Raw genomic sequence first — 27,623 nt, forward strand, 5'->3', positions numbered from 1 at the left:
TACGACCACTAATAACAAATATTTAAGAATTAAATTGTAGGCATTCCCCTAAACTACCATTTCACTCAGCGTGAATAAAATTATTTATAGCCTAGATTGTAGCGACATATTCCCTGACTTTGCATACGATTTTCATTACATTCTCTTCTGCCATTTTCTCATGATGCGTGTACAAACATACATACAGACAGAAATTACGGAAAATTAGGAAGTGCATTTCCTTGTTACTGTGGACATGACTGATACAGAAATACCATCTTTCTTAAATTCTGAGCAATGTACAGACAAAACTCTTATTTTATATATATATGTGAAAGGCATTTTCAAAAATAAATTGCACTTTAGTTCTTAAAAATTAATTTTTATAACTTGCATTAAACGATCCTGCTGATTTCCTCAACCACACACCTGAGTAGCAGCTAAAAATTAGACTGTGAGGAATCCTTTGTCACCATAATAATGTAAGTGTGCACTTGACCAAAATTACAATACAGTTCATGGAATTGACAGAAATGAAAATTTGAGTCATCTACTCTGCAGTTCTGACTTTGCATTTATTTCTTATTTCACTCCCATGATCGTTTTCATCCAAGTCCTATCCCTTTCCTATCCCATCATTGCCATAAAACCAGTGCAACGTTTAAAAAAAATGGCTTTTATGAAGTGTAAAAATGTATAGAATGTTATGCGGAGTACTTATAAGCTATGAAATAGTCAAACATTTAAGTTCTCTACTGTCACAAAATTTTCTCAGCAGCTCTTGTGTATGTCTCGACTTATTTCAACCTGGATTCAAGAAAAGTACTTTATATTGCTTATATATTTTGTATGAAAGTAATTTTTATCATTGTGAGGGAGGAGAAGTTGTGTGGGCATTGTAGAGTTAAACTGGATCATTGTTATTATTCTCAAACCAAGGAGAATCATAATCATCCTCATTCACAGACAATTTGCTTTTGAGTGGTATTTTGATGGATGAATTTTTTTCTTCTTAGCAGGTAGGATCTGGAGCAGAAGATTGTGGTTCTACTACAGAAGATGATGTCTGGGATGACACAGCTTTGGTAGAAGCTTATGATCGAGCTGTAAATTTAGCAAAGGAAGAAGTTGCACGTCGAATGGGACTTGAAACAAATGCTTTAAAGAAGGATAGTACTCATGCAAACAAGAAAAATAATAGAAAAAAGAAAAATAATTCCAATAAAGATGCAAGTAACTTTTATATTCCAGTAAAATTGTTATAATTAGTGCATGTATAATTATGTGTCATGATTGTTTGGTCACTCACAATGTGAAGTGGTAAATACAAATAAGTTGAATAGTGAAATGAAGACAAAATCTCAAAGTTAATCTATTAAAAAGATGATTAAACAGAAAATTATATTGATTTGATATTTTGAAAATAAAAATTGAATTTTCAGGCGGAGTTGCCCTGTACAACATATAACTTACAGGACTGGTGAAATTCTGTTTGTTGTACTTATTATTCCAGGTTGCATCATATTTTCTTAATTTAAGCTCTCATCTTCTATACCTGAAAAGTATTTCTAAGGAAGATTGCTGAGTAGATTTTTCAGGTTTCCTGATAAAATTACACTATTATAAATATGTCATCAATGGAGATTTTTTATAATGCAGATGAGGTAGTTATTGTTGTACCAACATTGATGTTATGTCAGCTTTCTCTCTCTCTCTCTCTCTCTCTCTCTCTCTCTCTCTCTCTCTCTCTCTCTCTCACTCCTTCCTCACTCTGCTCTATTTCTTCCACCCAATGCTGATAGTTTTACATAGTTTTCCTGATGTGGACTCTATATGGAGGGATGCATTCACTATTGTGTGTTTATGTGGTGGTTGGTTGTGTAGCGTGGTGTGCTGAGTGTGTATGAAGAGGAAAGTGTTGTGACAAACGCAAATACCCAGTCCCCAAGTCAGAGGAATTAACCAGATGCGATTTAAGTCCTTGACCTGACTGGGAATCAAGCCTGAGACTGTCTGAACTAAAGGTCTATGCTGACCATTCAGCCAAAAAACAAGACACCATATATGAACACTGACAATTTAATTATTTACTTTATTTATTTTATTTTACATTTTATGGCCGACATTAGACCACTCTAGTCAATTATACAACGGATTTTTTTAAAATTTCTTATCAGCCCCAATATTTTTTTCATTCTGAGAGATGCTGCCTTTCTTGAAGACACTCCCATTAGACCTCATATTGATCTTGGTCTGTAGCCTGGTGTGTGATCATAGATTAAGTTAGACTTTTTTTAACCAGGAAAATTATTTTCTGAAAAAATGCAGGGTTATCACAATTGTATGTTGAGAGACCGGTTGTTGTACAACCTGTGACAATAAGGTTCAGTGAATGAAGTCAGAACGGTCGATCTGGCAACACTGGCGACACACAACACTGCACCTGCGTAGCAGCAGGTTTTGACCACCTGCTCCCAACGTTGTTCAGTTGAGCATTGTGTGTGTGCCGTGTAAGACCTGTTTAACACAGTGTGTGTTTAGTGCGTTGGTTCTGAACTGCGAACAGGAACACGAATAACCAAAAGATCAATGTACAATTTTGTTTTAAGCTTGGCAAGACACCGAAAGAAACGCATGTGATACTGGTACATGTTTATGAAGATCAAGCACTGTCTTTAAAGTGTGTGTACGAGTGGTTCGCCAGTTTTCGAGGAGGCCGGGAAAGTGTTTCAGACAACCTCCGTAGCGAAAGACTGGCGACCGCCGTAAGTGACAAAAACATTGAGAAGGTGTGTACATTAATCACGAACGATCGGCGATTAGCTGTGGGCACGATAGCGGATGAACTGCAGATTAACCATGAATCCGTGCGACTAGTCATTACCCAAAAGTTAGGGAAGAGGAAAACTTGATCTCGTCTTGTGCCACATCACTTGACTGATGATCAGAAGCAAGCACGTTTAGAGGCTTCACAGGATTTTGTCGAAACGGCAGATGAGACACCAAATTTCTTGAACTGTATCATCGCTGGGGATGAAGCCTGGTGCCTTAGGTATGACCCTGAAATGAAACGGCAAAGCATGGAATGGCGTTCTGGGATCCCCTTGTCGGAAAAAGGTCAGAGCCGAAAAGTCATGCATCAAAACGATGTTCATCACCTTTTTCGATAGTCAAGGCATTATCCACAAGGAATTTCTACCTGAGGGAATGACGTTGAATGCTGCACGGTGCATTGAAATTTTGACCAGTTTCATGAAGCGTCTACGCAGGGTACGACCCCAGTACGCACAACAAGGTTCATGGTTTTTTGTCCATGACAACGCTCGCCCACACACAGCCAATATCGTCAAACAGTTCATGACAAAAAATGGGGTGGTGCAACTTGAACATTCCCCACACTCGCCTGATCTCAATCCTCCAGACTTCTTCCTGTTCCCACGACTCAAATTTGCTTTGAAAGGAAAGAGATTTGACGATATTCCTGACATCCAACGAAACGTGATGAGGCTTTTGAACACCATCCCCAAAGAAGCCTTCTTGCAAAGTTTGCAGGACATGTATCGCCGATCTCCTCAGTGCATAGTTATGGGAGAGGACTATTTCGAAGAACAGTAAGGTCACTGTCGTGCATTGTTCATCTATGTTGATAGTACAGGACTATTCACCAAACTTTGTCACAGGTTGTATTTCTTGTTGCATACCTAATTGTGTGTAAAATCACTACTTGTTAAAATTTCTTCCATTTTCTGGAAGCAAGATATTTCCTGCTCTATTGTAGATTTGATTTTAGCAAAAATGCTCTGGTTTTCATTGTTTTGGCATTCAAGAAATTTGTAAGAAGACACTTTCTCAATTATCTTACTACAAAATTCGAAGAATGCATCTGTGTTCTGTCTTTTTTACTAACGACTATCTGCTTTGAATTGAATTTTAGCCCCTTCTATTACTCTTCAGTTCTAGTACTCATTAGATCCTATAAATCTTGCAGACTGGTTCTCAGGAGAACAATGTTATCAGCGTATCTTATGATATCAATAATGACTCTATTCATTACCAATCCTAGAGCATCTCGTGAATGGCATCTAGAAAGATGTTTTTGGAGTAAATATCAGTGAGCACAGCTTTGGGTGAATCTCCCTCATTATACTGACTTCTTCTGATAGTTCTTCACCCGCATGCACAGTTGCACTCTTATTTGCATTTTATAGATTTCAAATAATAAGTCATGAGCTGTTCTCTCTAGCCGTTAACCATATTGGATTAGATTTCTCTGCAAACTTCATTATTTCAGTATTACATTTATTACTTTTATAAGAATTATTTTTTCCTCGGTTTCAAATTTAAGAATATTGAACCTCCTAAATTATTTATATTAATGCTTTCCATTAATGTGTTTAGTGTGACTAATTAAATCGATTTTCCCCATTACCATCACATTTATTGCGCTACAAACACTATGTTACTTTGTCAGTCTCTAGAACTTAATTTAAACAGAATCTCTAAATGTGTGTACTACTATATTTCGATTGTAACATACATGGTACGAGGTGTTTTCGATTTTTCACACCGTATTTTCTTGATGTGATTGAAGATTACACCCCCAGAATGTTTCATTTAACTACCAGTAATTTATACTGATGAGCAATTAATTGAACTACAGATACCTGACTAGTAGTGTGTATTAACCACCTTTGCCCTGATATCCGCAGTGATGTGGTGTGACTTGGACTCCACAAGGCATGGAAGGTGTTAGAGAGCCATGCTGATCCATTACTACTGCACAGCCTCCCTCAATGCACAGAGATTAGCGCGCACATCCCTCTCGATTGCATCCTAGATGTGATCAGTAGCATTCAGGTTGGGTGACCTTCAGGGCCAGGCAAGTATCCTCATGTCCCTGGAGCATTCATCGAACCAATCAGTCACAGTTTGGGAGCAATAGCCCAGTGCATTATCTTGCTCCTCCTGCAGGTTGTTGTAGGTGAACAAATGGATAGACATGATCTGGCAGTAGGTTTCTTGTATTATTCTCTGGTAAGGGACGTTGGCAGATAAACCCTGGGTTTCAGTTTCATACTACGTAAACAGTCCCCCATATAGGGAGGGATACCATCACCACCAATCTGCACTTTGTTGGCAAGAGTGATCAATTGTCTCATATGCTTGGTGATGAAGTTGTACCCTGTGATTGACATATACCAACTGGTACCTTGACTCATCTGTTCAGGCAAATTTTTTCCGTACTTCAAAGAGTCCAGCAGTGGTGTTCCTTTGCTCATTTTAGTCTTCGTTCCTTGTGACATGCAGTGAGCAGAGATACTCTAGTGGCTTGGTGGCTTCCATACCCCATTGGAAGGAGTTGGTTCTGAATGGTATTTCTGCTCACACTTTGTGGTTGTCCAGCGTTGAATTTGCAAGCAATCTACTGCATTGTAGCATGCCTGTCTGCTTTCGTCATCCAAGCTAGCCGATGGTGACCCCTAACGTCAACACATTGTACACTACAGCATTTTCCCATGGTTGCGGCGGTTTTGCCGAAATCCATTTATGGTACAGAGATGAGCAGAATGCAAGAATGTGGAATGTGGCTGTAAGCACGAACTTCCTGCTCTGCCCAGATATATCGACTCTTATCTGCTACATGAAAACATTGACTCACCTTTTGCATTGTTCAGCGTCTTGCCTGATCTAATCAGATATTTGAACACTCGGATGAATATAGACTAATCTGTCTGTCATATATTTCTTTGCTACAACTGGAATTGCTCGCACATACCAAATCACATTATTAATAAGAACAAAAGTCCGCAATTTTACTGGCATAATGTTTTGCAAGCGTCATTTCAGCGTGCTATGAAAACCCATATTTTTTACCTCAAAAAGCTTCCATCGTTAGAGTTGGAGATAACGGTTCAAAGTTTATATTATATCAAATCTTAAGTTAATAGTCCTATTAGTTCATGGGTATAGGGAATGTATTTTGAGGCGGGCGCTACTGCTTCGATATGTATAGTAATGATAAAGCATGCCAAATGTAAGGTCAAACGTTATTCAGATAGATATTTTGAGTTACAGTATTTTGATTTATGTTGTTTTTTAATTTCACTGATGTTTAATTATCCTTGGTGTAACTCTCGTCTGTTAAGAAATCTCTTTTAATCTCTTTTGCATCATATTTATCTACCATAGCAATGAATCCATATTAATAGCAATGAATCCATATTAATTGTGATTTTAAAAAATCACTATCATATATTAGATAGGCCTATATGATATTATACTTTATGGAAGTAAATATACAGTGTACTTATTTTTAATATATCTTAGTCAGGTTGTTTAGGCCTAGTGCTAACGAAAATTCATCATCTAATTATTACATCTTTTATGACAATGCAACTCTGCAGACAGTGTAGCTATACCTATTTTGAAACTCCTCTTCGGATGTAAATAATAACAATATTTTACCAAAATGGATCTCTCAGATTTTAATAAAACATGACAATTCTTTTTCTCCCAGAATGTGTACATCAAGCCGTGTTGTGGTCACCTTAATCAGGCTTACCTAACCCTCTGAAAATGACTAAAAGGGTAGGGAACTGCACCTAGGTTGTATAGCCTCCCACTGACTTGAAATCAACCAGGTATTTTCTATTATAATATATCCACACCTATGCGTTTCATCAGTACATACAGCGGTATGTATATGTACATATATGTGTGTGTACAGGCTCTCCCATATAAAGTAAGACCGAACGCACGGTGTTTGTACTCTGCACTAGGGCAGTTGCCTCATCCGAACTTATGTTGCGCGCAGCTGCCATGCTTTAAGCATATATACAATCTTACATGAAATCTTACCTTCTAAAAGATGCTGGAATTGTCGTCCTTCCTGGGTTATACAGGCAGTGTATCTGGTAACCACATTCTAGCTGACGTGAGTGAGTTTTGCCACTGTAATGTTTTTGATTTGATTTGTAATGTTTTCTTTCAGTTCCTCCAGTGTGTGAAGATTTGTTCAATACACTTTTTTTCTCAGTTTAACCTACAAGTAAAAAATCGCATACTGTTAGATCTGGAGAACGAGAGGGAAATAGACCAGCACTGATCACTCTGTCTGCAAACACTTCCGAAATTATAAGAAGGGAATTTTCTCCTGTATGAGCAGAGGCTGAATCTTTTTGAAATCACCCTCGTGATTTTTCTTCTTCCTTTAACTGATGGAAGGATGGTGTTAAAAAATGTAATCTTGGTTCCTCTCTGCATTTACTATCATCTCAAAAAAAGAAAATAGGCCCAGTTATTAGTCATGCACTAACAGCACACCTGACAACAATCTTTCTATCATAATGCGGGACTTCATAAACATCATTAGGATTTTCTGCACACCACTAGCAAGAGTTATGATTGTTCACATGACCGAAAAGAACACAAGCTGTGGGTCAAATAAACGATTATTCAATGATGCAAGTTACCCCTCACAGTATCTCACTCTTGTGGCTGGATCAACAGGTTTTAAACAATGGGCCCGTGTAAACCTGTACAGTTTGATGTGTAACAGCTTTGTAGCTCTCTGGGCAGAAGAAACCAAAACCCCTACTTGTTCTAATTTTGTGAGCGATTTATTCAGTGACCGTGCAAGATTCGCATCAAGTTTGTCAAGCTTTTACTCTGTTAACACATTGACGACGGGCCCCGAACAGAGGCTGCTGCACTCAAACTACTCTAACTCAAAAATTATTCAAGATATCGACCTCAAACTTGGAACATGTACTCACTACGTTGCTTAGTAGCTGTACGGTATAATACCTTTCAAAGCAATATCGTTTGTGGCTCCATTTAATTGTCTTTCTAAGCACTGTGTCGTATGAATGCTTTGTTTGTCTCTTTCGTGTACTTATTGTATTCAACTATAGAAGGATTTCTCTTTACAGTTACTCCCCATTTAGTGTTAGCCGTTAATCATTAGAAATATCTAATCCACTGTCACTTGGTACCTATTATAACCGGCCTGTACATAATTACAATTATTGGTAGCCGTCGGCGTCGGCAACTCAATACTGCCCTTCATGCCGGGCTCAGCTCGGCCGGTGAGCGAGAGTCTGTCGCAGACTGTTCGCTTACTGGCTGTGCAGGAAAATTTTAAGGGCAGGGATAGCTTAAGGACTAGCAGCAAATGAAGGAACGCCAAAATAGGTTTTTCACATTTATTATAACTAACACTCTCCAAAATAACATTTAAATTACAAAATCTAGGAAATTCTGTATTCTTTTCTTCTCTTCAGGCTACTACTGGTAAGAAATCTTCATCATTTTAAAGGACGGCAGATGTTCGAATCTGCAATTATAATAATAAATATCAGTCTACATTTAACTTAGTAACAAAATCAAATTGATTTCTGATAACACTTTCTCAAATAATAATTAATTTCGAAAATTAAAATATTTCCTCCGGATCTCATGTAATATTAATGAAAAAGTGATCACTTTCTCCCTCTTATTAAAATAAAATAAAATTATTCCTTCATGAAATTATTGTTATTTTGTCTTAGACTTTAAATTTACCAATCAGATTATTTTTGTAATTATTCAGTAATACTTATTTACGTATAATTAATAGTTATATAATATCTACAAATTCGAGTTCGTGAATTCGATCCACTGACTTGGCCTTTACTTATTCATTTTTCTTTAGTAGATAAGACCCTATTTTATCTTAAAATTAAATAAAATCTACTAAAGATTCATATCCAATCAAATTATGAGCACGCGGAAATGACATAAAATCGACTCAAATTTACGCGCACAACGGAGAATATCACCACAAATATTGACAAGAAAAATCACAGTACGCAAAATATGAGTAAATTACACACAACACATTCACACAAAGGCACACGGTAACCTTATAAAACAATTTACATGAATACTAACCCTTGATTATTATTTTTGAGTTTAATCTAAGTCAGGGAAAATATTCTTAAGATGACGATATCATCTAAAATTTCTTGCGTCGACTTGGGATGCGATAGAGTCAAGATTATCACTTCAGTGAAGAAATTAATCATATAACGATGTCCAAGGGAATATTATGAATAGAAATCATCAGGAAATTATCGATTAAAAATGCCTATAACACAGGTCAAAAATCGAAAATACGCGCTTACGGTTCATGAGTTGCGGTATTAATTTTATTCTCCTAAAACTTGTGGCTCTCAATTAATCTGCGCTCAAACTGAAGAAATTATGTTGAATAACACATTTTCTTCCCAAAATGACTCTATAATGGATGCACAAATTATCCCACAAATTATAGTGTCCATCTACAAGTCAAAAATAATATCGTAGCACAGTAAAATATACAAATGATCCGTCAGGATACTGCCATGTTCCAGGCCTACATTTACTCAAAATGAGCACACATTAATCTCATTCAAGAATAAATAATATTATACTCATGACCTTATTCATGCTTTTAGCCCGTAATTAAGTTGACTTAATTTTATTATTATTATTATTATTATTATTATTATTATTATTATTATTATTATTATTATTATTATTATTACTTCTGACCGCACATGATCACACTCGCAAAGGCTACTGTACGATAACATCTCAGATGACTCTAGCGTATGTCAAATCCATTGAAACATCGTATAATCGTAGAATGAAATTTAACATAATGAAAAGTACTGAAATACTGTCCCATCTGGTTTCAATTAAATTATAAAATCATTTTAAACTCAACCAAGATTAACGTAGAGGTCAAATTAATTTTAGTTCTCCTGCCATACTGAACTTGGGACAATCGAAATTCCTCTTGAAGACACTCACTCAAATGACTAGCTAATAGAGTCCAATACACATCCATTCAGTAACACAAACTACCTTTCACCAAGGAAAGAAGGAATGAAAATCTAACTATAACAATACTAATAGAAGTTACTCTAAATGAATAAGAAAAAGCTATGTTTATACAAATTATACATAGATAGACAGGAAAAAATATTTTTAAATGGTACTCATGTGACTGTTGACTGCTGGATTCTGGCTGATCACCTAGAGTATGATCACCTCACCCACCATCGAACCGTGTCCCGTCCATGTCTGAGGTGCCTCACATAATTAGAAGCTCATTGAGGATGTTAGGGCATACAGGAAACAGCAACAGAATTCAGTTTGCGGAAGGACAGGCATCTTGAAATGTACTCGAACCAGTAGTCTTCCTCTCCTGATTTTCCTCACGAAAAAGCTGAAACTGACAAACAGGTCTTAGAAAAAGTCCAGGACACACGCCCGATGCTTGTTGAGATGGGTAAAAACACTTATCTTTTGCAAGTCTCAAATTATTTGTAGACAGAATTAAGGGAATGTCTGAATTGCTGTATGTTCAAATTTCAATGCCTTCTGTGAGGTAAAGTTCCCCAGCGAAGTAAAAGACGTCTAAACTCGACAGTAGATGCAGTCAGAATAACTATCAGACGCAGAGTTCAGAAGCAGAATCTAGAAAAAAAAATTCCTTTGGAAATACCATTATTTCATCGTCTTGAGACGGAGGTGTGTCTCTTAATTAATCTTGATTGGTCGATCCATTGCATTCAGGTGAAGATTGTCGTTTTATTGGCTGACACTGTCCTACGTCAATCGTCCTTGACTTTATCGATCGAGCGGCTCACATACTATTCACCTTGTCACGTGGCACACACAGCTGACTGAAGGACACCAAACTAACAGAGTTCCCGACTCGCCCTCGCTCGCTGCTAAACCGGGAAATCCGGTCTCCAAATAACTTGTTCTCGCCGGCTCGGAAGTATTTAAATTCCCCTTCCTGGCTGTCAAAATAATGTCCCAACTCACTGTTGTAATAAAATGTTCTCTCTTCATAAAATATTACCACTTTTGAAGGGCACAATACGCCTCGCCATGTTGACATCCGCACCAGAGTTCCAGGGAATAGCTCTACATATCCAACATTATTTTATTAAATACATGAAGGTTTAAAGAAATAAAGCTGCAGCAATAATTTATATTCCATGACAACACCGTTTGGAACTCCTAATCTTGCCCACAATTTCATTAATAATGAAGGAAATACGAGGTGCATAAAAGCGAGAATTCTTGTAGCGCGTCACTTAATGTCGGCTGTCCCCTATCGTCAGCTGAGAAACTATGAGAATTCTCATTGCTTGTCACCCATGTGACACATCAGACAATGAATCTGCATATAAATACTAAAATACTTTGTCGTCGCATAGGGCACCTTGTAGGCGTAAGAACACCTGTGTATATACAAAGTTTCCATGGCTACAAAGACCGTACAATTTAAAAAATTACATCGACACAAAAATCTACGATCCCTCTATTCCATGACAAGTAGTTAAATTTATAGCCAAACAGATAGTGCAACAAGCTACAAATGATAACCATGCGTAAAAACGGAGATCTCCGGGGTCCGTCGCCAATCACTGGCTGCAATACAACGCAGATCTCCGGGGGCAGTCGATGTCATAAAACTGTTCGTGTCTGCACATGTTTTTTATTGAGCACTGAGCTAGTAGTTTCAAAATTATCTACAATTACGTGAATCTGTGCTTGTGAAGGTGACACTTCACCAGAAAATTGCTGAACAGATGCATCGAGCCGACTCATACTTAAAATAACTGTTACATACGAAAATACCGTGTTACAATGATAAATGACTCACCATGTTAACAGCTGTGATTCAGACTGGTGATTGATGCTTGCGAGGTCGAAGGCGTGCATGCTGCTTGCAAGGTCAGGAACTATGCACACTCCTCCAATACTGCAGCTTATGTATTGGAGAGTAAAACCTTTGCTTGGACGGTCTTAGTTTATATGGGAGGCTCTGTATAAATCTTATAAGCAAGCCTACAGTAATAATGAACCCAACACAAATAAACCAAAGACTAGAAAGTTTTCCCCTAACATTTGAACATACTGTATTGTACCAGTAACAGACACGCCCTTAAACACGCGCGTGATTGAGCATGAGAAGTACACAGGGTGTGTGCGGTCTTAGAGCAGGAGAGGGTACAGAGAGAGAATTACAGTTTTATAAGTATTGCATAGTAGGCCACACTAACTTTTATTACTATTGGCATATGTAAATAAATTCCCTGTGATGACATGATATCCTTGGTAAATGGAACTTGCATACCATCAAAATTTGATATTTGAAAGCAAATAAAGTTTATTCTTGACGTTTGAATTCCGCTAATGTTTGACAGTTGTAGTAAGATGGTCAAAGTTCATCTTGAAGTTTCAAGCAAACCCTCAGTTCAAAACTATAGTGAAATAAAAGTTCTTTCTTGGAATAATTAATCAGTTTGACTTATTATGAAAATAAATAAAGTTCACTCTTGAAGTTCTAAACTGAATGCTTAATTCAAAAATTATCGTGAATTAAGTTGAATTCACTCTTGAAATAATTAATAAAACTGATATTACTCAAGTTCTAATTCACTGGAAAATTATCTAACGAAATGGCTAAGTTTCGATTGCATTCCATAAATGTCCTTCAAAGTTCTTTCCCCTCTTTAGCAAGTTCGTTTGAGCTTTGGAGTAGCTCTGGTAAGACTTAATATTACACTGGCTTTATGTGTAAAATTGAGAGTTATCTGTAAAATTGAAAGTCACTTGAGAAAGTTATAGTTACTTGAGAAATTGAAAGCAACTTGTGAACTTGAAAGTTAAATTGGAAGTCCTTCGAAAAATTAATAGTTAGTTGAGAAATTGGAACTGACTTGTGAACTTGAAAGTTAAATTGGAAGTCACAGTTCATAAAGTTCGAACTGACTGTTCTTTAAACAGCACAGATGTATATTGTCATTAAGTTGTTGTTCTGGATCTTGAAGTTGTTGGCTCCGTATGACTGCGTCCTCGCAACCCCGGAGTACCATGTATCCACCGACGACCAGGAACACCATCATCACATGTTCCCCGACAATCCGGAACACCATCACCAGGTTCCCACGATGGAAGTTCACACGATGATATGGGTGGTGAAGTCTATGCATGTGGCATCAAATTGCTCACACCACTTGATGTGTTATAGCACTGTCGGTTCATGATTAATAAGTGTAACGTCGTAGGGAAGTTTCACTTGTGATATTTGAACCAAGGTTCCACTTAACAATTGAAATAATAAATAAGGTAGTTCAACCTATTCAATACAAATAAATACGAAATGTAATGTTGCATTCCTGTTTAATTATAAGCGGTACTGGTTTCGACCCCAATCCGGGTCATCATCAGCTGAATAAAACGCAAAAAACAATGCATCGGTAAGAAAGAAATTAAAGATCAAGTCCCCACAAAAACAGTTGAAGAGGCAAAATAAAACAACGGCAATAGGCACTAAAATTCAGAAGAAGTAGAAGGTAAGTCACTTAAAAAAAGCAAGGCGCAATCTTCTGAACAGCAGCATAGCACACGCAAAGTTCGGCATTGTCTCATAATGTTTACGAGAAGCGGAGAACAGTTAAATGAGCCAGCTTGCACACAACTATCAGGCGCGACGTCACAACACAATTCAACAAATGTGAAGATCCAAAATCGTGCAGAAGACGAGTAGTTCAATCGAATTATTTGCCAGTTCCCGAAGAACAGTGCAACATATTCAACATCAGGCACTGTGCTTTCATTTAATTCTTCTCTGCTTCTCGTAAACATTATGAGACAATGCCAAACTTTGCGTGTGCTATGCTGCTGTTCGGAAGATTGCGCCTTGCTTCTTTTAATTGACTTACCTTCTACTTCTTCTGAATTTTACAGTGCCTATCCCCGTTGTTTTATTTAGCCTCTTCAACTGTTTTTGTGGGGACTTGATCTTTAATTTCTTTCTTACCTATGCATTGTTTTTTGCATTTTATTCAGCTGATGATGACCCAGATTGGGGTCAAAACCGGTACCGCTTCTGCTTATAATTAGGAATGTAACACTACATTTCGTATTTGTTTGTATTGAATAGGTTGAACTACCTTATTTATTATTTCAGTTTCATTGCGATACATTTCAATACGGAACATTATGAAAATTTTAATCTTTAAATCCACTTAACAATGTAATCAAACCATCACTGTCCAACTGCACAAGTTCGATACGCTGAATGGAGTGTTCCCAACTGGAAGTTTGAATACAGTTCGTGTATTCTAAACAGAGTATGTACATTCTACCTCACACACGATGTCGTAATGTTCAATTATGCAATCTATGTTCTGTCACAAGAAATAATGGGGATGTAATATTCAGGAAACAGCCTACTGCTTATCTCGCACACCATAAAGTATTAATGCTCATTTTCATAGCCTCTGTTCCCTTACGAAAAATAGCACGTAATTTCAAAAAACAGAGTCCTAAATTGCTGGTCACTCGCAGAAGTTCAAATACATAAACATGTCTCATTAAATTGTAAGTTATGTTGTTTACTGACAGTTCTATAGCACACAGCGCATAAAGTATAACACTTGTGTTTTCAAGCAAGCAACGTAATATGTTGTGGGTTTTTTTTTTTTTTTTGCTTTACGTCGCACCGACACAGATATGTCTTACGGCGACGATGGGATAGGAAAGGCCTAGGAATTGGAAGGAAGCGGCCGTGGCCTTAATTAAGGTACAGCCCCGGTATTTGCCTGGTGTGAAAATGGGAAACCACGGAAAACCATCTTCAGGGCTGCCGACAGTGGGGCTCGAACCCACTATCTCCCGATTACTGGATACTGGCCGCACTTAAGCGACTGCAGCTATAGAGCTGGGTACGTAATATGTTAAAGTGTTTGAATGCTTTTAAATAAGTCCATTAGAAGTGGACAAAATTTTTTATAGAGTGTAAAGTTACACTGCTGTCACAGTCAAAGTTCTCACCTAGGCCGTGCCTCACTGATACCGAGTTTAAAGTTGCAGACGTTCGGAACTTGGCACTCCACGCACTAAGTCAAATCATACTCCTTGGTACTACGTCATGCAGCAGAGCTCCACCGGTCTCTGCTGTGGGTCGCTGTGTGTCGAGTCTCCAGGCTGGCCTTTTATACAAAAAATTGACCCTGAGCGTGAACGCCATGGATATCACCCAATATTTTAACATCTTAATATCTTCGTAAATAATGTTGCGATCGACTTGAAAATTTGAGTACGAGCTATTTGTTATTGCCAGCTGCATGATCCCGTTGTCCATTTGCCTTTATCTCATCAGGATTACATAAAATTAGCTTCATGGTCCGTATCGCACTTCAATAGATTCACAATTAAGTATTTATTTATTTTCCACCTAGTTGATACAATGATTGCTTAAGGCAATTTAATGGTTAAAAGTGGTACATGTGTCAGGACACTTCCTCTAAAGCATTACTTTGTCAATTTATATATTTTTCATCTAAACAGTGTTATGTGGCTGAAGATATTGATAATATACGAAACATGTACCACTTTTAACCATTAAATTGCCTTAAGCAATCATTGTATCGACTAGGTGGAAAATAAATAAATACTTAATTGTGAATCTCATCAGGAAGCGAAGATAGAAAAAAGCTTCTAGATCATTCCTTCTGGCGTGCAGGCCATGTGTTCGGCGACGTCGCGGTTGTGCCTTGGTAAGCTGTAGCCGAGCTTGCTAGCAGCATGTGTTGCATCACAGACTACAAAACACACAATTTAAACTTATGAAACAGGCTGTGCAGTCTCCAGTTCGATTACGGATGGTTCCTGTTTCAGTATATACAGTAGAACAAAGAAAAATGTACATGGAGAAACATGGTTCCTCTTAATACAATTTTCGAGTCTGTAATTAGAACATAATTTCCAAATGCTACACATTTATATGCAAAAAATATCCACTACAGAAGACCTTCCAGCTTCTACATATCACATACGAAATAATTATATTAATTCTGAATTACACGTAATAATATGTCTCAGGTTGTGATATCTGTCTCGGTCAGTAACATAGTTCGTAAGTATTTCTTTACATTGCATTAAGCCAACAACATACAAACTTCAAAAATAATAAAGTATGCACTTTCTATAAAAAATCTTAATAAACAAGTGCAAATTATTACAGTAGGGTAGTATAAAGGTTTCCAATCAATATGATGCTCAGAAAAAATGTTTTGAAGACTATGCAAAATATGAAATTGATTAAATTAATTGAATGAATAATTTGAGGCAATAAATGGCATAAAATGCAGTACTGAGGAAAACATGGAGTTAGCTAAGATGTTACATGGGGACACAGTAATCTCAGAATTTTGAACAGCTATGAAAGAATTAAAAATGAGAGTAACAGGATTTTGATTAATCACTTTCATCATCACTTCCTGCTGACAGTTGAGGTAGGTCATAATCAGAAGATAAGTCATCTCTCTCCCCATCATTGTCACTAGATTCCATATCACCTAAGCATGTGATAAAACTGTCTACTGCATCTGCCAATAACCCATCCTTCTCCCAGAACTCGTTTTTGAGGTTGATGATGTGTTGGTCGAATCCCTCTCACTCAGCAGGTGACACAGATGTAATAGTATTCGCTGTCACTCCCTGCAACTTTGTTAACTAGGTGTCACCTGTAATGTTATGCTCTTGTACTGTTCTTTTGATTTTGGTCTCCAGGCCACCTCGATAGCATTGAGTTCACACATGTAAGGAGGTAAGCGTAAAACCATGTGCCCATGCAGTATGATTAATTCATCAATTTGGTAGTTTTTTTCAGGATCCTTAAACTTCTGTATCAGTTCAAAAAACCAAAATTTCTTCATTTCTTCAGTAAACTTCACTTTGTTCTCTTTTAACCATTTCACCATATTAAACAGAATACCAAGAAGGTAATTTGTTTACTTCAGTACTGTGGTAAGGTACATTGCATTTACTAGAATGCTTTCAGAGGGAAGTTTCTCACTCACCCACTTAAGAAAATTTACTCCATTCATTTGGCCATTCTAATCTCCTGTGGCCTTTCCTGCTCTAAAAAAGATCAGCGCAGCTGTGAGGTCGCATCCGGGAGATAGTGGATTCGAACCCCACTGTCAGCAGCCCTGAAAATGGTTTTCTGTGGTTTCCCATTTTCACACCAGGCAAATGCTGGGGCTGTACCTTAATTAAGGCCACGGCCGCTTCCTTCCCATTCCTAGGCCTTTCCTGTCCCATCGTCACCATAAAACCTATGAGAACCAGCATGGACAAGTATAAGCCTATATAAAGAGCTTCTGTTAGTTGTTAGTCCTGAACATTCTGCCAACATTTATTAAATGTAAGGTTATTGTCTACCCAAGTTTCATCGATATAAATGATGTTCCTATTCTGTAGATGCTCCACCTAATCAGCACTTCAGTATACAGGTAGAAATATTTATTTCATATTGTTATAACAGTTTCGGTACCTGTGGTACCATCTTCAGTAATATATACTGTATATGAGAAAATTTTAGGGAATAATTAGCACAAATAAGAAAAAAGCCTTAAAATGACCTACATGTACAAAAAAACTAACAGTCCTATGCATCCAAAAAGGGATAAAAACTTAGTCTAATGAAACAATTAAAAACAGTTCAAGAACATTAGAGGGACAACATGTGTGTGTTATGTAGTGGAACCATATAGTACTAATACACTTGTTTAACAAAGTTCACAAATCCTGCATTCTGGAAGATCTTGAGATAACACTTAAAATAAATTTATAACACATTAGAAGTGCCAAATGTTTTTGGTATAAATAAGTGTCTTAAAGTCTGAAGTGGTATACAACGAATTGAAAAAATGTCATCTTCGCACTCGCTGAAGATTAAAATTAAATGGGAGCAAGATATTGCTAAAAATGGTAGATAAACTACATTGAATACTCCCTCGTAGTAAAACGTGGCCCTCAGGCCTTTAGCATGATAGCATTTATAACATGAAAAGTAGTTGAGCTGTGTTGAGGAGAAATATCGTACCCAGTAGTATTGTCGACGTATTACGTTGAGGAGGAGTGCCAGCCACAGAGATCAGAATAAAAGGACAGGTGGAATCTAAAAATAGAGAGAAAAGGAGGAGATAGAGAAAATAAATGTGCAAAAAGTAATTATAAGAAAGAGGGGAGGAAAGAAGTTAATAAATATAAAGTAATAAACTTACTTCCTCTTTGCTCGTGCACTGCGTCTGACAGTGTTACGAGCTATTCTCTGGCCGACTGCCACAGATGGTTGCTTGTTGCTGTGTGGAGTGACAAGCAGAAGATCTTGTGACACATGAAGGGGAAAGAGAGAGAGGGCTAAGAAGGCCGAAGTCTTGTTGACTTCTGTTATTTTGATTGATATATCTGGTGTTATAACTTTTTGAAATAAATGGGAGAATGGAATTAAAGAACATGTTAGTTTATTCATTAATTTTGTTCAAGTTGCTAGAGAGGTTTGAATGTCGATCTAAATGTATGAAAAGCTCTTCTGTTATATTGAGTAAGGAAACCTTTTGCATAATCTTAATAATTTGTAGGCCATCGTCTATATTTATAAAAGTGTTGGCATTCTTCCATATGAGTACCCATAGCGGAGAATCTATTGTGTTTAGTCGTGTTTACATGCTCAAGGTAGCGGGTGGCCTGCCCAATCTAACTTGTTCGACATCCTGAACATCGTAATTTGTAGACACCAGAATGAATGTGTTTATTGGGGTTGTTCTTAGAACCAGAATTATAAAAAATGCTTTCATTGCTGTTCGTTTTTTGTAAGCTACCTTAATGTTGAATTTTCTGAAAGTATTAGAACTGTAGTGGATGTTATTAAAATTAAATGTGAAGGTTGAAAAAATCTAGGTTTGCCAGGTCAACCACAGCACCATTTCACCAAACAGGCAACTGTCTCTAATTCAGTTGGTCATCAGTGTATTTGACTTGTCCATTGCAACCTCAAATAGCTGTAATTTTTATCTACAATCTAACAAGCAATATCAACACCTCAGTGCATTGATTTGTACCAGTTTCACTTTAATGTAACCCTGAAGGAATGATGACATGCCATCAGCAAAATTATTCTAAATAGACCACAACAGTCTGATGCATTGCTGCATATTGTTAAAAATAAAACTTGGACTATTTCATTGAAGTAATTTTATAGGAAATGACCCAAGCAACACACTCGCTCAAATTTATACATTAAATTACAGCACTTCATTATTATTACTGGCTGTTTATAAAAGTCTCTTTCCTCACAGCAGGTCTTTGGGTGGCGGTCTTTACCTCGAATGGGTGATCCTCTGTAATCTTTACTGACAGGTTCCACCTTACACTACACTGAGCACACACCACAGTGGCTTCGCACTGCAGCTTTATGCAATTAGGCTTGAATGAATGTCCGTTGGCTATCACGACGCACGACTGCTGTACACTTGGTTAGACTCTTCATAAGACTGATAACTTGCACAATCAACTCACGCACCGAACTCCCCTCTCATGACTTGTAACTGACTGCTCAACAACTCAACAATCTTTGAGAGAGCCTGCTTTTATATACCTGGTGATGAAGTACTAATATCTTTGGGGTTCGACCAGAATACAAGTGTCCTAGTTTTGCCTTCTATAAAATCCATGGAGACACCAAACACAAGATGTCGCATACCTGCAGGGTGGCCGGTAGCTTGTCAGTCTGACTCAGTCGTCCCTTTCCGGAACTACTGAAGGGGGGTTAACACATTGGAGACCGTGTCTTAAGGTGGCATATTGGCAGGCAGACCGCCATATTTTGAAGATTTTTAAAACATTGTAGAGAATAGTAGGTGGGGGCCGGTTCTACCATCTGCTGGTAAAGTGGCTGGCAGCTGCCTGGGAGGTAAACTACCTGGAGGTGTAAATCGGCTGGTATTTTGGCTTGCGTCCAACCACCTTCGCGCAAGCGCTAGGTAGGTACCCGGAGCTAGACACCGATATACGAAGTTGGCTAGACTGATTTTCAGCGATTTCTCGCTTTCGAGTGTGGTGCTGTCTATCGTCAGATGTATGAAACCCATTTCGATTGTCTTATTTCCCTGTGCTTGCGTCTGCTGATTATCACCAAAAAGCCTAATAAAGGGAGTCTTAAGAGTTATGGACAACGATTCATGTCAAGCTTTCGTGATTTTAATCTATGATCTTCAATATCAATACCTAATTGGGATTAAAATCTTGAGATTACATTTTCTTACGCCAGTTATAACCTGTCATGCAAGGCAGCGTTTTTGAAAGGTATTTTCGTAGTAGACTGGTCAAGTCGCTCGCTCCGTAATAGAAGGTACGCAGGTTTTCATCGTATTTCTAATTTACATTTTAAAGTGTATTTTCATTCCCTGCCGTTGTTCTTAACTCTCTTTTACGCGCTTCCATATACGTATATACACACATCTTCTTTACGGACTTATTGCCTTTGAGCATTCTATCTGCAGGCTTCTGTGAATTAAGTATCTCCGCGATGCTCTATTTGCAACTAGTTCTGTGACCTCGTTTAGTTCCAGATGCTTCCATTTATTGATAAAGCATTTCATTTTAATTTTTAACTTTATGAAGATAAAATTGGAAGGTACTGTAAATGTAAAGAACTAATCGGGATAAATATCCATTCATAGGAAGAGGAATTCGGGAATGGAATAGTTTCCAATTTCTTCGAAATAATTTACAAGCCTATGTAAACAACTAATAGGGAATCTGCTACCTGGGCTACAGTCCTATGTGCTATTAATCATAACATCACTTACTATAGGTAGCATACATATAAAGCAATTTTCCTAGTAGACATAATATTGTGATAAGAACATATGAAAAGAGGCATACAGATTAACACAACGCTAATAATGGAAATAAAAAAGATTCGTCATAATAAGGACTCGAACCTGCACACTTCGTATTACGAAGCGAACGTGTTAACCATTACGCTACGAAAACGCTTGGGGTAGGTAGGATACATACAGTAATATATAGCTTGTGTCCGAAAACTATAAAGTAGAAAATTAAAGCCCATTTGAAATGATTTCCAAATAGATTTTGATTTTACATCCTTTTAGAGTTTCTTTACGAAAGCTTGACGTATAAAATGTGTTCCCTGCGCTACCGATGCGAGAGGCTGGTGTGACCGTTGCAACTAAAGGGAAGCATTAATGTTCAAAATCCTGCAATACAATATCGATCACTGTTACAGTATACTGCTTTTTTCAGTATACTAAGCTAATTTGAGTTGCATATCACCAGAAATACAGCTAATAATGTTCAGCTCTCAGAACTTGCCCGGCAGGTAAAGTCTTATCGGGCCCTCGAAGTGGCCGAGAAATTACGCGCCGGGTAACGACGATTTATGCTGCCGATAGCGCTACCTGGGAGTGGTCGGACGGAAACATCCTTTTACGCGGAGGGCAAATTACGCGCTACTTTACCAGTAGGTGGTAGAACCGGCCCTCGGGTTGCATATTGTAACAGGCATATATCATAAAAAAATTAAAAGGGTTTATTCTACAGATTAAAAAGTTGCATTAAGATCTATTGAATACTTTTCACATTACACATTTTCCAACAGTATTCCTTTTGCAACAACAAAAAAGTCTGACAACAAAGTCTTACACATAATGAGCTTTGGTGTGGAATAGTTTGAAGCATTCAGAGACACAAAGTGCTACAGAATACATTGGATACCACCAGTATGTCTCTTTTCTCGTTACTTTCCCCTTTTACGCTTTTCCTTTATCTGCACAGGCTTTGTAAGTGCATCCAAATCATCAAAAATACCCGGTGAATGTGAATCAGTCCCTACCTTTGAATTATCATCGCTTGCGTCACTTCCTTCTAAATGAATCTCCAGTCATATGAAGATCATGAAACATTAGCTAAATCAACTACAAAGTGCAAAATAACACCTGGGTGAAATATGATAGAATAGGTTAAATACCTTCTTCACTAACATGAAGTTTGAAATCAGGGTCTAGATCTGAATCGTCTACCTCTTTTTCTGAACCACTGTCATCTAAAATCTCTACAATTCCACTTTCATTCAATGATCCAATCAAGATAGCAGAAACAAAACGCAGTCTAAACACTTCATACGATGTAAACAAAACTCTGAAACCATGCGCCTTGAGCAGCTGGAAGCAAGGAGTGTAGAAGCGAACTCGAGCAAAAATAAGCTGCTAGAAGTTCGAGAAAAATAACGACAGAGGACATGAATGCACGGTATAGCTGTTATAAAAGTTCTTTAATGTGGTATGTATAATTTCCGCTCGATTCTCGTCCTGGCAGTGTTGACAATATAAGAAATACGCGGGCCCGAGTTAGCCTCGGGCACGGTTAGTCTGTGGTGTTACCCCACCCCGATGCACACTTGGGCTCGGTCTCCATTGTGTTAAATACTGCTGTTCCTGTACCGTAAAGAACATTCAAACTCAAGTTCTACAATATAATTTGTAGGGATATCTTGCCAACTTTAAACAAAATAATTCTATAATACTTTAAAATACCTGCATATTTTTTCTCCAAAAGCTGTATGAAAAAGATTTAGTGCATATGTTTTTAGCAGTTGATGTCAGTCTTAATTATATTCTGTTTATTTTTTCTAGTGGCGTGTTGGTAGTCACTGTCGTGCAGTTTACAGTGAAGATGGTCAGATTTATGAAGCTACTATAGTCAGCATCCAATCTAATGCTGGCACATGTGTCATTCAGTATGTAGGTAAGAAATTTCAGCAGTGGTGTATGAATGTAATGTACAGTTCCTGACTAGATTCCAAGAAAATATGTAAAATATTCAGTATGCTTTTAGTTTCCATATTTCTTGTCAATTTCATGGTCATTTAACACTTGTAATATATCATTCGCTTATTGTCAACCGGTAACATGTAATCCTGATTGTTAACCAATTCTAAGACTGCCAATAATGCAGCAAAGTAGTCTTAGACATATCTGTTCCCTGAAAAAGTTTTGTTCATTGTTTAGTATCATTTAGCTGAGTGTCAGCATATCATTGTGGTCTGTGAAATTGGTTTTGGTGAAATTATTGTGATTTAGTTCATTGGCATAGTTTCAAGTACACTCAACTCTTGATTAACTGGAATAATGTAGGATTAAGGCTTCCCGAATAAGTAAAATCGCGGTTAACCCGCAAAAAGTTAAAAATAGAACAGGCTTACTGAAAGTACAGTTACAATGATAATAAATGATACTACTGTATTATTTTTAATTAACTTACCCATTACGTTTCAGTAAAATTAGCACTTAGCACAATTAATAAATAGAAAAATAAAAAGCACTTTTCATTATAACTAATAAGGTAAAGAAAAATATTCAGACTACCTAACTTTACTGTTGCTGAAAATAATCAGTCATGGTTTTCTACTTTTGTGCTGAGAAACACTTTTTCTTTATTTTACTTCCCAAGTTTCTCAAAACAAGTTTTTCGGTGGTGAGAGTATCATCCTAGGTCTCAATGTACTCCAGCAATGACTCAATATTTGCCAAGGCAGCCACATGCGTAACTGTCTGTTTTGCTTGTGTGGCGTGAGCAGCTTTTTCCCTCTCCTCATCACTTTCACTTCCCGTTCCCTCCCTGCCCTTTACTTTGTCAACAATCTGTTCGTCTGTTAGCTCTTTGTAGCCTTGGTCGTTCTGGTCACAGTCGAACCACTGACTAATATTGTCTTCGTCAAATTCCTCTCCAACTGGAACAGTTTTTACGGCTTCAGTCACTGTACTGAAATCCGAGAAATCCATTGTCTTCAGAAATATCTGTATTACTGTAACTCCTAAAACTCGTGAATTTTTAATGTGTTTGATATTGCGGTTAAGCCGCAACATGGTTGATCCGATTGTGGTAAATCAAGAGTTGAGTTTACAGTAATGTTTTTGTAATTCTCACAGTAGGACAATATTTTTCAGTAAAATTTCTGAATATTGACATGGGCAAGCTCAGAGACATAAGAGATGAAGAAAAAGCTGTAATAACTCATCTTTTAACAAAAGAGAACTGTAAGTTAAATATCCCCAAAATGCAATGTTTCATGACAGTCAATCCGAAGGATAAAGAAGACGGGTTTGATTTTGAATGCTAGGAGAAAAGGTTCCTCTGGTAGGAAAAAGATAATTTCGCCAAGAGGTAAATTAATAAAAAATAAATAAAACAAATCTGCAACAAATAAAGATGTGGTTAGTTATGAAGCGGTATTTCCAGCATCCAGAAGAACAGTTCACCAAACTCTTAAGAATCTTGGCATCAAGAGTTGCAGGCCAGCAAAGCTCACAGAAAGGATGAAGAATCAAAGGTTCCAGTGGGCCAAAAAGTACAGGAACTTCACTGCTGATGACTGGAGAAAGGTGGGTAGGCCTAACAGTTCTGGAATCTATTTTCACATTAATATATTTATTATAGCAAAATCTAGCATGTACTGTAATTTGGTTTTGCAGGTGTGCTTCAGTGATGAATCAAGTTACGAGGCATTGTCTGACAAGAAACAGTATGTGAAACACAGGCCTAATGAAAAATATAATGAAGACTTTTTTGTACATACGTGTGAAACACCCCCAATCTGTGATGATTTGGTCAGTGATAAGTGCTGAGAGACTTGGACACCTCTACATTGTGGAAGGGATGATGAATCAGGGCAATATAAAAAGTTGCTTGAAACACAACTCCTCCCTCAGCAGCAGGATTGATATCCAAATAATGAAGAAATAATATTTATGTAAGATTCTGCCTTATGTCATACTGCAAAATCTGTGAAAAAGTTTCTGGCTGGCAATAAAATACCATTACTGAAATGGTCTGTCAACTCACCAGATCTAAACACTGTTGAAAATGTCTGGAAGCTGTTAAAGTGTCAAATGGCAAAGAAAGAATCATAAATGAAGTAACATTGGTTGAAAGAATCACATGGTATTGGAATTCAGATGAACATTTGGTACATATGGCTCTAAACAACATCAACAGCATGCCTCAACAAATTCAAGGAGTAATTAAAGCAAATTGTGAAGAGGACATACTCTCCATGTGAACATCATGGGGTAAAATATATTATTATATAGTATTATATAGTAATAACAGAAAGGTTAATATGTTAAGTTGTTAATGATTAATGAATGTAAGTTTTTGTGGCTCATTGTTCAGATAAGCGATGTACGATCAAAATGGTTCGAGACAAAGAGAGGTGTCCAACAAGGAAGTGCCATATCACCACTCTTGTTCATAATAGTATGCTAATACAACGAGACATGAAAACTTACGTTTATTAATTAGTGACCTCTCTGGAGAGGATATATACTTGAAGGTTCGGTGAATTGAGAAAGTAAATATCTAAGTCAATCGCCAGACTAGCCTTCTTGAAGAGATGCCGTGACAGTGACATAATACCTTCATGAATCAAGATTAAACATCATTTGCAAACAACTGAAGCCAAGAAGATTCTGGCGGAAGCCAGCAGACATTTGCTGCGATATCAAATTCAACAAACTAGGAGGGATTTGAATAAGTACAATACAATTACACTGTCTTTTCATGGAGATTAGCATTAACTTGCATACTGAACATTGGGCCTTGACATATGAGCAGGCCAAATGTGTAAAAGAGTATAGTAGAGCAAATCAAGAAAAGAAATTTCAGAAAATGGTCCAACGCAAACCACTGGAATTAGATTATAACAAGGTCATAGTAAATATGTCTGATAAAGTACTAAACCAGAACTCAATATCAGTGCTAAAGAAAGATTTTAATTTTGCTGTGGCGCCAAGAGGAATCCCAATAGAGAAGGTTGTCTGTGTCGTAGTGTGTGCCATCAGAGATTTACCGTTAAACAAGGTGGAAGAAATTCGTCAAGATGTATCTTACGTGCTGAAAAAAAGCAAAGCCACCACGTCAAAACCTGACCAAAGGTGAACTTAAAGAAGCTAATATGTTTTGCAAAGACGATAGTATAATTGTAATTCCGGCTGACAAGGGTAATGTTTCAGTCATCATGAAAACAACTGATTATGAAACAAAAATGAACATCCTACTAGAAGAAGAAACATACAAGAAAGTAAGGAATTCCACTAAGAAAATTAATACGCCAGTCACTCAACTAGTGAAGAGCTCAACACTTCCAGAAGACCTTACTAAATTCAGACCCTGTACCTGCAGTCATTTATGGCCTCCCCAAAATACACAAGAATGACGTCCCACTAAGACCAATCGTTAGTGCAGCCCGCTATATTTCATCACTGTACAGCCAGTAACAGGGAAGACAAAACAACATGTTAAAGATTCGAAACACTTCTTGCAGAAGTTACGTGAGCTACGGGTGGACGAAGGTGACATCCTGGTAAGCTTTGATGTTACGTCACTTTTTACTAATATACCAGTCGAAGAAACACGTGCTTACATCAGACAATACATGTCCGAGGACTTCAACCTGGCAGCAGTTTGTTTAAAATCTACTTACTTCTACTACAAAGGGGATTATTATGAACAGACGGAAGGAGCAGCAATGGGTTCACCTCTGTCACCAGTGGGTGCTAATATTTTTATGGAACATTTTGAGTCTGCTGCATTAACTACAGCACCATTGAAACCTAAGTGCTTCAATCGTTACGTGGATGACACATTTTCGGACTGGCCACATGGAAGGGAAACATTAAATGAATTTTTGGAGCACATAAATTTCATTAACAGTAAGATCAAGTTCACAATGGAAGTAGAAAAAGAAGGTAAATTACCTTTTCTTGATGTGTTAGTATAAAAGAAGAATGATGGTACAGTAGGCCATGCAATGTACAAGAAACCTACACATTCTGAAAGATACCTTCATAAGTCCTCACATCACCATTCCTGCCAAAAAGCAGCTCTCCTTCGGACGTTATGAACTAGGGTGAATAACGTTGCAGATGCTGATAACCGCTCGAGTGCATTAAGAGAACTGACAACATCCGTGAAGAAAAACGGCTATACATCAGGAGACATAGCACGAGTTGTGAAGATCAAGAAGCCTAACAGGGATAGTACCAACCAGGACTACAGTAAAAAGATAAAAAGTATTCCTTCCTTGCGCGGCAAGTATAACTGACAGAATATGGCGCATTCTTACGAAGTACAATATAATTCCAGTTCTCACCACAGACCGGAAGCTAAAATCCCGGTTTCGACCAGTCAAAGAAACACCCCATCTTGAAACACCGGGCGTGTATGAAGTTCCATGATACATGATTTTCAACCATGATACAGTAAATCTCTCTGAAAAAGATAATTGTTTTGATTCGGGAATATATAAACTTACATGTTTTGAGTGCAAGAATACATACATAGGACAATCCTGCTGCAATTTTAAAGTAAGATATTTGGAACATGTGAATGCTGAAAAACATAATCATCAGCTATGGGAACACACATGACTACCACAGGTCATAAATTTACCAACATAGAACAAGACCTCACCATCATTAAAAAAATTAAAAAAGGGCAGCTTAATGAACACACACACTATGTGATCAAAAGTATGTGCACACCCCCAAAAACATACGTTTTTCATCGTAGGTGCATTATGCTGCCACCTACTGCCAGGTACTCCATATCAGCGACCTCAGTAGTATTAGACATCGTGAGAGAGCAGAATGGAGCGCTCCACGGAACTCATGGACTTCGAACGTGGTCAAGTGATTGGGTGTCACTTGTGTCAGAAGTCTGTACGC

At 37.5% G+C, this 27,623-nt stretch overlaps 1 protein-coding gene across 3 annotated transcripts in view; it reads left to right on the forward strand.

The window, feature by feature from the left end:
- Smn (survival motor neuron) overlaps positions 1-27,623 on the forward strand; it is a 136,767-nt gene that overhangs the window by 35,806 nt on the left and 73,338 nt on the right. For 2 of the 3 annotated variants that reach the window (XM_067136915.2, XM_067136913.2), the window contains exons 2-3: positions 999-1,208; positions 22,533-22,644. In XM_067136915.2, coding sequence (XP_066993016.1) covers positions 999-1,208; positions 22,533-22,644 — 322 coding nt within the window. Of the gene's footprint in view, positions 1-995; positions 1,209-22,532; positions 22,645-27,623 lie in introns of all 3 variants that reach the window. The other variant, XM_067136914.2, reaches the window with a different exon arrangement.

The sequence above is a fragment of the Anabrus simplex genome, chromosome 1 (assembly GCF_040414725.1).
Source record: "Anabrus simplex isolate iqAnaSimp1 chromosome 1, ASM4041472v1, whole genome shotgun sequence".
Classification (NCBI taxonomy): Eukaryota; Metazoa; Arthropoda; class Insecta; order Orthoptera; family Tettigoniidae; genus Anabrus; species Anabrus simplex.